Source organism: Pseudopodoces humilis, chromosome 1 (assembly GCF_049639895.1).
Source record: "Pseudopodoces humilis isolate 2021_Gansu_Grassland_sample_001 chromosome 1, ASM4963989v1, whole genome shotgun sequence".
Taxonomy (NCBI): domain Eukaryota; kingdom Metazoa; phylum Chordata; class Aves; order Passeriformes; family Paridae; genus Pseudopodoces; species Pseudopodoces humilis.
This window is the reverse complement of record NC_142200.1, coordinates 77,609,849-77,627,490: the sequence shown is the minus strand read 5'-3', so window position 1 is coordinate 77,627,490 and position 17,642 is coordinate 77,609,849. Positions and strand designations below refer to the sequence as shown.

The window sequence follows — 17,642 nt, the reverse complement described above, 5'->3', positions numbered from 1 at the left end:
GCTATTTCAAGCTCCTAATTTTCTTCAGAAGTGTAACCTCTGCAAACTTAATCACAGCCTTGAGACTGTGTAAACAGCTGAAAGTCTTTATAAATAAATGAAAAGCCTAAATTAATAAAAATATATAAATTAAATAAATATTCAGTGAATAACAGGCGTTATTAGCTTAGCCAGATTGAGTTGCTTAACTCTGGCTGACCCCAACAGATGATGGTACCAAAAAAATTTAAAAAAAAAGGAAAAGAAAATAATTGCTTCACTGATTTCTAAGCTAAATAATTAGCTAAAACCCCCACAGCAGGCTTACCCTGTTTACCCTCATCATCCGTGAGGGAGACAGGGATGACCAGTAGGGGAAAAAAAAAAAAAAAAAGCTGTCCTCCATACTCCCTGGATTGTTGCCAATATAAGTTAAATGTTGTTCTAGACATACTAGAAATATGCTTGATTATGCACTAAATGCTGAGATTTGCAACAGCTGCTTTTAGCTACCAGCACAGCAAAACTATTAGAAAAATGCTGCCATTCTTCAACAATTACAAAAGAGAATGGCAGCATTGCTTTTGTGGCCATGGCTGCTTCTGACAGCTGAGAGAAATATATATGTTCAGGGTGATGTCTAGAATGCAAAACAGGAATAAAGTGTGTTTCCCTGATTGTGTCTAGTGTTCAAGATATTGATGGAGCCAGCAAGCTTGTGTTATTATCAGGGCTGCACAGCCATGAATACATAAACTGGAAACTGACTTTTCCAAGTAAAATATGTCTTTCTTACATTACTTTTGTGGGAGTCAGCGTCCAGAGTATATATTCAAAACTTATTATTAGTAATATTTCTATAAAAGATAAGCCCCAAAAGGGCAATGTCAGCATCTCTCTTTACAAATGCACATGTCTTCTGAGCACTGGAGTTTTGCTGAAACTACTGGTGGTAGGTCAGAGGAATATTTATTGAGACACGGAATCTCCTGATCTGAATTGCAATGTAGTGCTGCAGTGAGCCATAAATTCACTTTTTTATTTTTTTTTTCTTAAACTTAAAAAAAACCCCAAACCCACAAATATGAAATGTGTTGATTAGATTTTCACTTGAATTCTGATAAGAAGATGGATGCTGTTTGGGTTGCCATGGTGTTATTTTTGGAATTGTTTAGAAAGAATATTGCACAAAGTAGTTAGTTTCTATGCCAGCAGCTGTGCTTTTCCTTCCCCCTACCCATAAAAAAGTATTTTCACAATCATCTAATTTCTTTCAAAAGTACTAAATCATGCATATGGAAAGAGAGAGGTTGTACAGCAAGATGATGCCAATTCTTATGAGTCAGTAAGGAAATCATGTCTTTCCTCACCATGAAGTAGATGAAACTACCTTTAGTAGTCCATTACAAAAAGTAATTCCATGAAAATTCACATACAATGTCACATACTCATTTTCTACTTACAAAAGACAGGAAAAAGGTGAACAACAAAAATTACAAAATCAGAGCCCTAAATTTCAAAGGAGAAGAGTTGAGGTTGAAATCTGCTTCACAGGATCACCAAGGAATTGATATCTTTGTTATTGGAGAAATTAAAATTTGGCAGGATAGGGCCTGGGTCACCTGCTCTGACTGAACGTCTGATCTCTGCAGAGTGGAGAGATGCTCCAGCCAGAGCCCATGGAATACTTGAAGTCCTGCTATCATTTCAGCATTCTTTCCTTTCTTAATTAACTTTTAAAACTTACTGCTCCCTTCCAGCCTTCTTTTACCCTTCGAAGCCTCAAAGCAGGCAAACCTCACTTCCTGTGTAAAACAATGCACTGCTACCACTTTACTGAATTTTGGCATTTGTAACCAGACTTAATGGGACTTGCAAACATAATGTAAGCTGTTCTTAATGAGAAAAGACGTAACATATCACCATCTCATCTCTAATTTGTCTTTGCAATGCTATTGACCGTGCATTATTTTTTCTGAGAATCGTGTCTAAATAAGTCTGCTCTGTTATTCTCATAGCATTGAATCATCTAATTTTCCTTTACAATGAAATAACCATTTTATGTAGTCCCAGCCGAGTTTTGTGTATTCTTTGTCATGCTCTTCAGGTCAACAAACTAAACATAAAAAACTCAGATTTCATGCTTGATTACTTTGAAAGACAGCAATAGCTCCACAGAGAGCAAGATATCCCACCCCACCTACACTTTGATGAAGGTAAAAGTTGTTTTCAGGTTGAAATAGTACAAAGGGTCAGTTTTCTTAATCTTTTATAAGAAAACAAAAAAACAAACAAAAAACACCAGAAAAGATAATTAACTAAATTATCTGTTTCAAAATTTTGGAGGGTCTAAACTCTAAAGTAATTTTTTCAACAAATTTTGACATTCATAAGCAATTTGAAAATCTCAAAACAGGTATTAGATTATTTTGAAATTTCTTTCTAGTACTCCTTGGATGGGAAGAGATTTCATCAATATTGCTCTTCTTTCAAAGATTCTTTTTATTTTTGCAAAATAGCATTTTTACCAATGAGAGACTGTCAGGAAAAAAAATGGTAATCGTTCTAGAAGTCAAATCAATATTTCATAAACATTTCTGTTATGGTATAAACTCAGATGTTCTACAGTTCCTTCTGGTTATTCTGATATGAGCAACAAGGCTTTTATTAGTGCTATTTCTGCCAGTTTTACCAACAAGTTATAGATCTTAGGCTCCATTCTATTTGCACGTTTTGATGAATCTCCTTTAGTTTTAGCTAGAGTAAAAATCAGGTGAGTATGCTTGGTGTGATTTACAGTATTAGTCCTCAATACCACTTGTATTTTTTCAAAGAAAACATAACCTTTAAAATTCCATACGTTTCTTGAGCTGTGTGAATGGTTTAACATTATTTTTTTCTCTTTCTAAAACATAAATTACTAAAGCACATCATTCTTTTTTTTTTTTTGGCATTTTAAAATGCCTTACATCAAATATGTGTTGTTTGCACATAAAAGATTAAAAATATATTTAAATGTTGACTATCATATAAGGTATTTCCAAAACAAGAGAAATATTGTATCTTTTCTGTTCATTTCATTACTCCTTGTAGTAATGTAAGTATATATTTTAATTAAAATGTCACGAACTATAGTTAATGTGATCCTTCCTCATTACCTTTGTGCATTAAAGATTTACAGCTCTAGTGCCCTGCATTATTGCCTGGAAAAATATAATTTGATTTTAGTCTACTTTTAAAAATACATTGGTTTCATGCTTTGCAATAAAATAGAAAGCTTGTTAGATACAAAGAGCAATGCTTGATAATACTGAGAGGATAAGAAACCAATTTCAGAAAACCCATTTAGAACATTAAGCATGCATTTAAATAAGTGAATGACTGGAGGCATATTAAAGAAATACAAACCAGCATGCCAGATCGCTCATAAAAATATAAGCTTTACATATTATTTGTTAGTTGAAAAAGATCTGACAGTGAGTTAATATAGTTGAAAATGCTGTCAGTATGAAATGGATTCTCTTTCATATTCAGTGCCAGCTATTTATTAGACTTTGCATGTCTCCCTAAATAAAACTTAGTTTTTAACTCAACATTTCTTCCTCCTTTTGTGTAAAAAGGTTGGACTACCTGGAGCCAGGTAGGTACCTAGGAATATCTACACTAATAATCAGTTTGTGCAGGGTTCATCAAGCACCTTTGTTGGTGGCAGAATTTTCAGGCAGTTTGATGGCCGGTGTCTGCTTCCTTCACGTTGCATCGTCACATTTTTGAGTGAGGAGTTATAGCTATGGATTCAGCTGTGGTGTTTATTTTTATTCATTCGCTTATTATTTGCTAATATTTTCTTTCTTTGGAAGTTGATTTTAAAGAAACTTGCTGTCAGCTTAAAAACATGGTGAGCCCATTAAGTGTAAAAAGTGATTGATAATCATATAACACTTAAATTTCTGTGTTTTCCTCAAGAGACAGAACATCTCTTGGAATAGCTTTTCATTCTCTATTGCTCAATAAACCATAACAGGAGTAGTCTGATGCTGCCATCACGCAGCAAGTGTTTTTACAATGGTAGTAGCAAAGCTTCCAGTGCCATTTTCAGTCCTCATTTGACAAGATTACATGGTCTGGGCACTGAAAAAATTATCCTCCAAACAGTTAACCTTCACTGTTACTTTCCTGCCTAAGTCACAGGAACTTTCATGTGGAACACCTCTCAGTGAGGTACTCCCAGAACTAAACTTCAACAAGTCCATTAAGGTCCATTTCCAATTCTGAACATTCTTTAAATCTTGCCAATTTTCATTGCAGAAAAAGTAGCAGTCTTAAAGCTCTTACAGTATTCAATGGATATTCTTGAAAAAATGTCAAATAACCTCCAAATACACAATGCTGCTTAAAACAGGAATGGTGGCGATAACACACATCACTGTGCTGTTTCTCATGTAAGCAACCTTCACTCCAAATCAGCTCTGCAAATTCCAGCACTGAATTGCACAGAAGATCATAGAAAACAATTTTTCAAAGCTGATGGAAAAGCCTAACAATGTGGCACTTTGTTTTGCTGAAGATTATAGTTGAAAACTATTTTAATTATGGGGCAGTGAGGCAATGCAAATAAATAGATTAGCAACCAGCAGGAGAAACAAGACATTTCTGCAGTCTGTTGCCATTTACAGTGAGTTTTTTGCTTTCATGTGCATTTATTTTTCTCCATTGGTCTGGTAATGTAAAGAAAACTGGTCTATTGTTTTGGCTGAAAACAAAGTGACAAGGAGTATTTCTTCCACTGTACTTCTATTTCTTACTGAGCTGTATTGGGAGGGCAAGGGTTCTCAAGTCTGGATTTTGAAGACAACTACCTGAACTAAACCTAATTTCATTCTACAGTAGGAATAAGAATTCCAGCTTTAGGAGACTACGGTGCAGTTGGTTCACTTGATCTTACTGAAGATTCATGAGTTGACTAACCAAACATTTATTTTAAAGGCAACTCCCATATTTTACTTTCCTGGTTGTCTACTTTTTTGCAAAGTTGTGGGCTATAATCCTTTTTCAAAATTTATATTGAGTTCTCCTAAACCTGTATGTGTTATAGAAAAAGTTTTTGCAAATAATGAATGCATCATAAACTATTTATAAGTATCTTCTGACAGTGGATACCTTTCTCTTTCTACCCTTTTATGCCTCAGCTATTATTTAGATGATTGCTAGTATGGACCTGAAGAATTAACAGTTTTATTCTCATCTTTTTTCCAGTGGAACAAGAATTGCAACAGAATACACTAGCAACTGGACTAATGTGTCAGAAATATCCCTGATCTCTGCTCTATGACAAAAATTTGATTACCTGTGTTTCTTTGCAGGAGCATATGTGCTTCAAGTAAAAGCGACAGATGCTGATGATCCCACTTATGGAAACAGTGCTAGAGTGGTTTACAGCATTCTTCAGGGGCAACCATATTTCTCCATTGATCCCAAGACAGGTAAATAGTTTATCAGCAACAGCAGAAGATTTAAGCTTTGGTTTTTTGATTCATGTAGGCAGTATCAATGAATAAATATGGACCTGGTTGATATGGCCAAAATCCAGGACAGCAGTTTTCCACGATTCAGTTTTGAGTATGGACTAGATTTTATGAATAACAATGCTTTGTAGAAACAAAAGAAACAATCCTCCAATCAGTCCTAGAATAACTAAAATATGTCTACATTGAATTAATATTTTTTCAGTGCTTTACCATTTCCCTGTAGACAAAGCTTTATCTTCTACATGTATTGTTTTATTTATTTATTTTTCCTAATGATTGAGTTTTGTAACTTGGGTCTTCTCAGAATTTTTACTTGCTGAACATACAGTCAGAAATTTTCCAGCAATTATTGTTTTGTTATATTGAACTAATTTGAGACTGTGGAACAGCTAATCATCTCCTTCCCTCCTCTTTTCCTAGGGCATATTATCTTTGTCTGGGGTTACTGGATGTGTGAGCAGAAAAAGATAATATGTTTAAAGAAATTGAAGTATTTGGGAGGTTGGTAGACATGTTAATTGGGTATCTTGTCCTATATTTCTAAATGTCATTCTTGATTCTATATTTAGTAATTCAATTGAGGAAGTGATAACATACATGGTGAATGACACACATTGTGGCATCCTGAGTGTGCTACAGGGAAAGCTATCCATATGCTCCTTCCAGCAAATAGTTTCACCTACCAGTGTAGCTGTACTTGAATGTCAGATTCACGGCCTTTAGCCCTAATGGTGGAGAGTTGTAAGGCTGTGAGCACATCTCCAATGTACACATGCCTTTGTTCCATGCTCCATTTAGCAGGAGATCATACTGCAATTTGCAGTGAAAAATTTTACTTTTCAAACTGAAATGGAACTTCTTCAGGTGTCTGGGGAGAAAAAGTAGTTGCCTTGATATTTAATTTTTCATTACAGTTTTGTAAAGAATGGGTATAAATTCAGTGGCAAGAAAAATCTTTATTGGAGCCAAAATTGGAGTTTTAGTACAAGTTTCACAAGAGAAAAAGAATAGTTAGTAGAACATAGAAGGACTATTTTTCCCATGGCACTTTGAATGGCTGTGTCATATGTTCTTCATCTGTTAATCAGTATTGAGTCAACCATGGGCAATGGCCTGTACCCTATAGCCCTGGAACATACAAACCTGGCTATTACCTTAAATGAGTTATTCATGTGCTAAAAGAATGGACACAGCTGTAGAGGAAGATTGGTGAAGCAATAGCCCAGCGTAGTTCAAAATCCTATACCAGAAAAAAGCATATAGATTCATGTTTGTACGAGCACCAATAATATGCTGTAATGTGTCTTACGTTAGAAAGTTCACACTGAGAATTACTCATGAATCAAACAATGACTCCAGAGTATGTGAATAACAGTAATTAACTCTAAACAGTGTGTGAATAACACTGCACAGGATGGTGCTTAATGATTTGTTCTAAAATCCACAAGTCCGAGGGAGTATTACAGATCTGGTCTTCCCAATTCTTTATTTTATAACTGAGGAGTTTATGCAGTAGTTTTTCACTGCAGAACTTTACTGCCAGAAATCTGTCCTGAGTGCTTTTGACAGGAAAAGGGAAAAAATCCATTTTGGTACAATGACAAATTCAGAACTGCCAGCAGATGAATAAGCATTTTTTGTGTTGTTGTTGGCTTTTTTTGCCATCTCTTGCATTCCAGAAACAATTTTGAGACATAATCTTGTAGTTATTTAAAGAACCCAAGAACATCTGTACTAAGTTTCTACCCTGTATTATGTTTCCAAAAGTGATGACCTGCTTAGCTATATTGAGGGATGAAGAGTAAGTGTTTAGTGATGCACCCCTGGAATACTCCACTAGTTCTCAAAGAACTTGCCCTTACAAAGTTCCTGGGTGACTTGCAGGGTAAAAATAGGTAAAAGTCTGAAAGTATTTCTCCCCCACAACTTTTCCACTTCCCAGTAGATTTAACTTGTCCAGGAGTACAGTAGCTGCATACCCACTAACAAGAAATTCTGCAGCAAATGTTTATTTGATTGAGAACCAGCTCCTCTTGCTCTTTTACTTGTAAGAAGGGGCACCTCTTAATTTGTTTCATACCTCACTCATTGCATAAGACAGTGAACAGTTGATTTCTGTTTATATTCTCCCTGAATCAACTCTTTTATAGATTGAAGACTTCTTTAAACAGAAGCCATTCCATAGCAATAATCATCCTTCTCCTCCTCAGGGGGAGAAAGTGCACACAGTATTCAGGACGGCAGCTGATATGTACGGATACAGTTTAATAGCACTTCTGTTCTCTATTCCTTCCCAAACAGTTCCAGACATTGTTTGTTTATTTAGCTTCTACCTCACAGATGTTGAAATGTTTGTGGAAATTTCTGTTACTAGCTCAAGATCCCATTGCAAAGTAGTAACAGTGAAACCAGTGACCATAACTTTATGTGTGAAATAAGGATTGTGTTTGCCAAAGACATGACTTTGCAATATACTCCTTCCTCAAATCCCTCCGAATAGTTGTTACGCATTTACTCTGATATGAAACTGGTAAACTTAAATAGTTTTTAAGCTCCATGGGTCTGAATGTCATAACTGCCCCTTTTATTCCTTGTTTTTATTGACCTCCTAATCTTTATCCATCTTTTTGTTGGAGATAAGCAAGCATGTGGAAGTGGGAGAGTTAGCTTTTATTGCTATTTCAGGGAGGTTAAATGGATTACAGTACCTTCTGGACAGCAACTGTTTGAATGCCATATTCTAAGGCCTCAAATCTTATATGTGGGTACTTTTAAATGCTATGAAATCACTCTTCTGATTTTACTGTGAGAGGGTTTTTTTTAAACTCTTTTAAATGAGAACTTCTCTTAGATAACCTCTTTTCTCTTTCCTCTGTATATTGTCTTTTCTTATGAAAATGTCCATTTCCACCATTAAAATTTCCTTTCCACCCAATTTTCTGATATTTATGAGGTAAATATTCTTATTTATGGCTAGATGTAACCAGGTTTTTTTAGACTTGGTATTCTAGTCCATCTTCTGACTTCAGTTCTATTATTGAAATCCAAATTGGCATCAGCAGGAGTACTGATGTTAATACTTATGCAGGAGTTTTTTCTTGGTACCTGTGTTTTCTCTCCCACAAAAGTGAGTGATCTCCTGCTGAATTATAGGTCAATAACTTTGGAAAGCAAATCTTCTGGCCCAAATCCCATACATACTATTTTCAGTTTTCAGTGATCTCATAGAAACCATATTTTTCTAGACATTTGATATTGATGACATCTGAAAAGACAAAAAAGAAAATCAAAGTTATTCAGTTCTGCAATTGAGCAATATTGTAAAATCTTAAAGTAAAAGGTTTTATACAAAAACACCATTGCATGCACATATGTTCTCTACATTTTAATAACCCTTTGATTTAAATTTAAATATTCTTTGTGATGCTGAAATTGAAATACCAACATTTGTAGCCCATTCCTTCCCATGGATTCTTATCTCTACTTTATTCTTCTATTTTGCTGGTAAGATAACTCTAATTCACATTTGTCCTGTCCATATAAACTGATTTTGGAAGAAATAATATTTCTCAGTATTTCATCTAAGCCTTTAAATAGAGGAGGCAGAAAAAGGAAAATTGCCCATGAATTGCTAGACATAAAAATTATTTTCATTGATTTTATTTATCTTTTTTTTTCTGAAGAAAAGGGTTTTTTTTTCCAGAAAAAAATATATAGAATGACCTTACACTTTCAGACAGGAATAAACAGTGGGTGATTTGGAACTTTACTATTGGAGTGATAGTCCACTCTTAATTTTCTAAAAAACCCATGGAACAGTTCTGAGAAAGCCACTTAGTTGTACCCAGAACACCTATATCAACCAAGTAAACTGCATTTTCTCTTCACAGCCCACTGTGTGCCCATGCTCAGTTTTTTCTGTCATCTTTTTCTGTAATCTTTTTGGACTTCAGCAAAGCTTTTGATACCGTCTCTCACAGGATCCTTCTGGACAAAATGTCCAGCGCACAGCTGGGTAAACACCACATCATGTTGTTTCTGAGCAGCTGGCTCATGGGTCAGGCACAAAGGGTTGTAGTGAATGGGGTGACATCAGAGTGGTGACCTGTCACTGGTGGGGTATGCATGGATCCATCCTCAACACAGTGTTCTTCAACGTCTTCCTAAATTACTTGGACTCAGGACTGCAAGGAACACTATATAAGTTTGCTGATGACACTAAATTAGGAGGAGCTGTTGACTCCCTTGGGGCCAGGGGGATCCTGCAGGTTTTTGACAAAACAGAGAGTTGGGCAATCACTGAACATATGAAGCTTAACAAAGACAAGTACCAGATTCTGCAGTTGGAATGGGGCAACCTTGGTTGTGTATAGACTGGGGAATGAGGGGCTGGAAAGTGGCACTGTGGAAAGGAACCTGGGTGTCCTGGTCAATAGCCAATTGAATCTGAGTCAGCAGTGCCCTGGCAGCCAGGAGGAACAACCCTGTCCTGGGGGGCATCAGGCACAGCACGGCCAGCCAGGCAAGGGAGGGGATTGTCCTGCTCTGCTCTGAGCTGGGGCAGCCTCACCTTCAGTGCTGGGGGCAGTTTTGGATGACATGGTATAAAAAAGACATTAAGATCTCAGAAAACATCCAAAGGAAGGCCATGAAGATGGTGAAGGGCTTGAGGGGAAGCCATATGAGGAGCAGCTGAGCTCACTTGGTCTGTTCAGTCTAGAGAAGAGGAGACTGTTGGGAAACATTGTGGTCTTCAATGTCTTCATGAGAGGAAGAGGAGGGGCAGATAGTGATTTCTTCTCTCTCATGATCAGTGACAGAACTTGAGGAAATGTCATGAAGCTGAGTCAGGGGAGGTTTAGGCTCAGATATCAGAGAGAGGTTTTTCTCCGAGAGGGTGGTTGGGCACTGGAACAGCTCCCCAGGGAAGTGGTCACAGCACCAGCCTTATAGAGTTGAAGAAACATTTGGACAAACACTCTCAGGCACATGGTGTGACCCTTGGGGTGTCCTGCGCAGAGACAGGAGTTGCACTCAATGATCCTGATGGGTGGCTCCCAATTTAGCATATTCTGATTCTATAATTCTATGTTATTTTGTTTTTTTAATATAGCACAGGAGGTCTTTCATTCCCATAGGTCTTTTCTCCTTGGAATGAACATACCAAGGATGTTGTAAAATAATGTGGAACATATAGTCTCCACAATGCCAAATTAAGAATTAATTAAGAGATTCAAGAGGAAACTTAGTAAAGTTCATCCTCTTTGCAAAAATATTCTTTTCCCGAATCTCATGAATATGAAAATGTTTCTTGTAGTTTTGTAATTCAAGGTTTCAGTTTGGAGCAAACTGTGTGCTGTATAGTACATGCCATCTTGAGGCAGGAAAATGGTGATTCTTAATAACGTTGTCATTATCATCACGTTACAGATGGCAAGAAAGGAAATTGTTATAGAGTTCAATTCAATGGGAACTTTTAATAGGTTCCAGAAATTGAAGATTTAGGTCAAAGTTATTTATAGACTCTAAAAAGTATTTTAAGCTAATGGTTCTTATTCTGGCTTGTTAAGACAGTGGTTAGTTGCTATAAAGACAAGAATGGTCCTTAAAGTTTGCTTCTTGCCATTCCAGACCCATTTTAACATTTAAAGACCTGTTTTTAACATCAAATTGTTTAATACTAAAAATTATAATATATAAACCAATAATGACTAAGAAAATCGTACTTCCAATTGTTTTATTTTTCAATTTTGCATGTTGTCTGCACCAATGTGCAGCTAAATATTTTCTGATAACTTGTTGAATAAATAACATTTTGCAATGCTATTCACATTTGTAAAATTTTAATAAAGACATGTATTTTCTCCATTTTTGATTTCAAGAAAAAGCCTTTAGTACCCCAAGCCTCTTAGCTTTATACAACCTCATCAGCTAACTTGTGTTTTCAGTAGTATTTCTCCCTTTCTCTCCCCATCTTTGTCTCTCCAAGTCTTCCCTTTATTCTATATATTCTTAGCATATCAGAAGGGAGATTATAGCATATCTGCTCAGACAGAAGCTGTCCAAAATCACTAAAGACTAAAAGCCATGTCTTAATGCGATATTTAAATAAATTTTTTAAAGGAAATTCCTCAAATTTTCACTGCATGTTTTTGCTATATCACAAAAACTTTCTCTATGAAAGGAAGAGTGTTCTAATAAAGACCTCCTTTTGTACAGAGGAACATTGTCTTGGCTTACAGTAACTTGAATTTATTATCAAGTGGCTGGAAACAACTGAAGATTCAGGCTCTGCAATGCAATGCCACCTCTTCCTACATTTCCTTACTCTGTACAAGACAGTGTTCCTCATCCCTGATGTGGCAAACCTATGATCACAGCATTCACATCCCTAGTGAAAACCCATCATTGTCTTTCATCTATTCATGTCCTGATTGAAAAGACAAAACAGTCATTTTGAGTGGTTGAATAGCTGACAAACACAATTTTGAAAAGCCTGAGTGATTTGCGTGTTTTTGTGTGACCTCCTCTCATCAACCCATTCAGAAGTATTCTATTCCTGGTTCAAAAGATCCAGTATTAATTGGTAAGAGTAGACAATCACAGCCCTTTGTTTATTTGCTCCTTTTCTTTCCTGTTTCTTCTCATAGGTGTAATAAGAACAGCTTTGCCAAATATGGACAGAGAAGTGAAAGAACAATATCAAGTTCTAATCCAAGCCAAGGACATGGGAGGACAGCTGGGAGGACTAGCTGGTACTACCACTGTAAACATTACTCTCACGGATGTCAACGACAACCCACCCAGATTTCCTAAGAGTATGTAGTATTCCAAAGCACTGATTTTCAAATAAGCATGACTAAAAGTATTAATTTGGAAAAGTCCTGCAGATAAGAAACTGAGATCCTGGAAAAAGAAAAATATATGATGAAAAGAAAAATCAGATATGTTTTTTAAAAATAATGTAAAGCTCACTTTGAAAGTATGAGTTGAATGTCTAAGAGGATATATACCATCATTCCACAAAACCAGACTGAGCCTAAGAGTTCATTTCATTTACACTATAAAAATTATTTGGGAAATACTATTTTGTCAAGGGAAACTGTGTGAACCCCTTCAAATCATGAAAGATTATAACGGGAGACTTCCAGGTACCAAAGGCAGAGCTAGCTCATGCCAAGACTTACTGTTATGATATTTAGGAACAGATTTTTATATGTCTTGGCCCAGATTATATCTGTCCCTGAAAACACTTCCAGCCTCGAAACAGTGATCATTCACTGATAACTTATTATGGTTCATATCAGTTTAAATGCAGCTTTTCAGAAGTATGCTAATTTAAAGAGTTTTATAGTCTGTGTATGATTAGGAGGATTGTTGCTTATTTGTCTCCATAAATTTACTGAAGTTTGTATATTCCATACCTTCAAAATGCAGAAACTAATCAAGCATAAGTCTTGATAACTATGCCAAAATAATTAGGTACTAAAATTCGTTAGTAAAGAAAATTTGAATTAGAATATATTGCATGAATCTGCAGTAAGATCACAGCAGCTTTTTGCTTTGCTTCTCTTCCTTGCCCATGAATTGAAATCCCACTATATGTATTATGAATGCTCCATAGGTACAAAACCACATCTGCAACTGTGAAGTTTTCTCTCATACAAAAATTCCCCTTCTTTTATTCAGTCTGAAAATGTGCTGTGTTTTTGCAGGCATGTAAGAAAGATCATGTTATAAAAGGGTCCATTTGGTCCTTCCATCTCTTACACTCATGTCTAGATGGTTTCCATAAACTGACCAAGCAATGCTTCATAAAACTTCCTTACTTTCTAATTATATTTAGTTCCAATGATGTCTTTGTATTTAACAACCCTCAATGTATTTTTCTTGTAGCAAGTTGCCCCATTGTTTTGAAACATTCATTAAATTTCAGAGTCCACATCCTCTGTCAGAGGTACACAGATTAATCATGTATCATACAACAAACAGCTTCCCCTCATTTGTTTGGAATCCATCTTTATATAATTGCCTGCATGTTAACCTCTTCAAAGAATTCAGAAAGTACTGCAAAATATCAGCTTTATTTAGAGAACCTGTTGATTTCTCTTTTTTTCAGTATGGGAAATTCTCTCTGAGTTGAGCAAATCTGCTCCTTCTGTTTTGCCTGTACATGTCAGTCATATCCATCCTTAGCTCCCCTGGACTCCCTGGAGAACTTTTGGGAAAAAAAAGTCAGTGTTATATTATACCTCCAAGCCTTCTTGTGCCACAGTGGTTTGAAGCAAAATATTGCACATCATAATAGTTCCCTTATTTCATTCTTCAGGCTCTTGGGCATGTAACAGCTAATCCAAATGATTTGTTACTGTTGTGTCTGTTTGTTCCACAACTGCTTCTGTAGCTAATTTAACCTTCTCCTGAGTCCCTCATGAAGTTCTAGGATAGAAAAAAATCACAGTTTTTCTATACTAACAATAAAGAAAAAAGTGTAATAAGTTTTACATTTGTGATCTTATCTTCTCCGAGCACTTCTGTATCTCAGTTTTGGGCTGGCTTTACACAGTTCCTCTCAGGCTTTTGCTTCCAGATGTCTTAAAACACAATTATTATAAGCTTGTTTGCAGAGATTTATTCAAACTCATTTTTTGTCTTCTTTATTGCGGTTTTATAGATAAAACAGGTTTTATGGTTCTTTCTATTGTCCTCTCTGAGACACAACTTCATTTTTCTGAAAGATGTGTTCTTGCTTTTATTAGCTATGTTGTTTGCCCTTACAGATTTGCTTTTTAATGGATATATGCATTTGCTGTGGGTCTTCTAAATGATATCCCTAGATAGCATCCACACCACCCGTAGTGCTTTAACAGTCTCAGCTATCCCATTCAGAATTTCTATAGTAATATGCCTCAGTTTTATTTATTTCCACATTCTTCTTATTATTTATTTAACTGAATGCAACCGTCTTGTAATTCTGGTTTTTATTGCTCCTGCACAAATATTGCATTTAAACTAATTGTAATTGTTGTAAAATTAAGAATAACTAGGGAAGTTTTCCTGAATAGCTAATGTTAATACTATCCTCTTTTTTAAGTCCTAGTTGAGAAAGATTCCTTTCACAGCCATCATTATTCCCCACTGATAGTCTGCTGTGACTTCCCTGCGTATTTTGCTCCTTGATACTATACTGCCTGACTGATTTTCTTCTTTCCCACAGATAGTAAACACAGGTATAATGCTGATATTCTTGTTTAGCATTAGGCATAAAAGTTACCTATACAAGTTCCCATTTTAACCCTTGGCTTTATATTATGGCTTTCTTTCTCCTCTTTACTGGTCCCTAGTTTGATTCTGCATGAAGTACCACCTCAGCATTTCCTACTGAGTTATCATCTTTTGTAGCATCCTTCAGTGAAGAATGCAGATTTTTCATGACTTCACCCTTTGTCAGAACTGCATTTTTTTCTTAAATTTGTGCTTTCCAACACTTGAAAATTTTCCTAAACCTTTCTATAGGTATCACAATGATCTCAGAAAAGTTTTTAAACTTTCATAAGCCTATTTTTCTCATGGCTAAAATGAATTTTACATTTTTTCCTATTCTTTAACAAGTGCGTCAACATTTCAAGATTGTGACTCACTTCTCCTCACCGCGTTTTCTCAGCCAGGCATTTAAAGCTCTGCCTTTCAATATTTTTACCATGATTGTACCTGATGAGACTAGTTCAAATTATGCCACTATGAATGTCCTTATCTTCAGTTTTCATTTGCTAGCCCAAATTTCAGTCCTAAGACTTCTTTACTTCTTCAGACCTCACATGGCATCTTCTCTAATTTCATGACATGCTCTCAAAGCACTTGTGGGATGCTCCAAACCTGATCAATAAGAAAATCATCCCAGAGGACCTCTTTGTATCATGATTCCTACTGTCTTCATCCTCAGTGCTTGTTAAACTGCCCACAATGGCAGTCTCTTCCTTCCTTTCACCTGGAACTCCTGCTGTTGGAAGGGTTCCCTGGGTGCAACAGGAAATAATGTAACTATCTGGAGACAGAAAACAGTACATTGGCAAGCTTCATGTGCCCAGTGCTCACTCCCATTCTGGTTTTCAGTTGTATATTTTTCTTCCTTTGCTGATAGGGGACCTTAGTATTTTATATTTTATTGTGTGCTTTCATCTACTGTGGTAGTGCAAAAGTGCACAAGTTTCACTTAAAGTCAGATGGTTTTCATGACACAGAGAAATCATGGAATATATCATCCGCTTTGAAGAAGATAGCCTCCAGGTCTCATTTAATGCATGAATTGCAGTTATGACATCTTTGCCCAATTTTTGCTAAGAAGGAACAAAAAAAATCGCACGCAAGAGAGCTTGTCCTGTGCTTTGCATGATAGTAAGGTTGAAAACCTTTTCTTTCTATTACAAATGTCACAAAAGACAAATTACAGCAGTGACTCTCAACAAAACAGAAGAGAATAAGATTGGAGGTTTGTGTTGATATTTAAAATAACAAATACTTAACATGGCTTACAAGATAAAATGTCAGTGTGGCGACTACAGTGTATTGGTCAAGCCTTTTTTTTTTTATGTGTTACATGCAAAAATCTCTATCAATGGGGATTATTTACTTAGCCCCATTCAGTTAAGCAGTATGTAAGATGATGTGTTGTGTGCCTGAAATTAACAGAGACACAAAGCTAATTACAGCTAAACTAAATAACTAAGTGGGCAAAAGTGGAGTATGAATTATATTTCGAACACAACAACTGTATTTTTCTTTTTTTTTTTTTTTTTTCCTTGAAAGCATTGCAATGATTCGACGTAATTATCTGCCAGGAAACGGAGTTTGCCATTTGCTTGACTACCATAGCTGAAAGGATACTTGTGCAGAATTTTAGTTTATGTGAAAAATAACCCTTTAAAATCCGGTCTGTGTAGATGCCAAGTTCAGTCCTGGAAAGAGGTCAGGACCCCTGGGTGTTGCTGGGGCTAAGACCTCCAGTACCCCATTGCTCTTCATTGGTCAACAAAGCCAGGCAGTGCAGACTGAAAAAAGGTCCTTTAACACAAACTGCTGCAGGGTCAATGTCATTGCTTCACATAATCAGGACCACAGTTTTGCAAAGGACCTATGCCAAAGAAGCTGTGCTATAGATCACCTAATCAAATAAGACAATATTAAATTTCACAGGATAAAGTTTAAATTTATTTTCAGAACTTAGTGAAGCTGGAGAAAAAAAAATTCACAGCAGAAGTAGGAGGACATATATTATTAATATTTCGAAGGAGCTACATTTATAAATAATACATTACAAGCTTGCAAAAAAAGGTATCACGAAACACCTTCATCTCACTGAGGGTCCTTTAAGGAGACAGGCAGGTTTGGATGGGTTATCAGCATCCAGTGATGAAAAAACTATCAGTGATGACTAACCTGCTGAACATGGAATTTTTTATTTAGAACCTGTGCTTTTGAACCTATTCAGTGGGGAACTCCCACCTTGCATGTCTCCTAATAATGAGGAGTATGACAGAGAGGAAATCTCTAAACATATATTTCTGTCAGAGTTGTTTGACCTGCAGGTATCTATTGGCCCACATTTCAGAAAACTGACACTTCAGTAAATGGATATTTTCTTTAAAACTGGTAGGAAAAAATTAATCTGAATGATCTTATTAGTAAAAATTTATTTCCAGAAGTGTTTTCTGTCTTCCCTGGCTCTTCATTAGTACAGCAGCTTTCTGCATTGCTGTGCATGTTCCATTGTTAAAGATAGATCTTTATTATAAATATTTAAATAATTTCATACCAAAGCTTGATTTTTACCAAAACAAGAGAAAAAAAAAAGCAAGGCAAAGACTGAAAAAGTAAGTACTTTTCCTATCATAACAACAATATTCAAGGAATTGAACAAAAATTTGGTATAACACAACAGTACCTTTGAGCAGAGGGGAGTGGACAAAAGCTGTGTACATGTAGGCATGCATCCTGGTCCAGAAAAGGACTGATGGCATTTGTCTCTCAGCTACTTATGTACATGATAGCTGGCTAAGCAAAAAGATATTTCAGCACATCATTCCTGAAAGCTAATGGACTAACCCTTAACTCATCAAGCAGAGGACCAGTCTGAGC

General features: G+C 36.0%; 1 protein-coding gene across 2 annotated transcripts in view; it reads left to right on the top strand.

Annotated features, from left to right (window-relative positions):
* Positions 1-17,642, top strand: part of CDH12 (cadherin 12) — a 226,168-nt gene that overhangs the window by 145,974 nt on the left and 62,552 nt on the right. For both annotated transcript variants that reach the window (XM_088064657.1, XM_088064699.1), the window contains exons 4-5: positions 5,343-5,462; positions 12,158-12,325. In XM_088064657.1, coding sequence (XP_087920783.1) covers positions 5,343-5,462; positions 12,158-12,325 — 288 coding nt within the window. The remainder of the gene's footprint in view (positions 1-5,342; positions 5,463-12,157; positions 12,326-17,642) is intronic.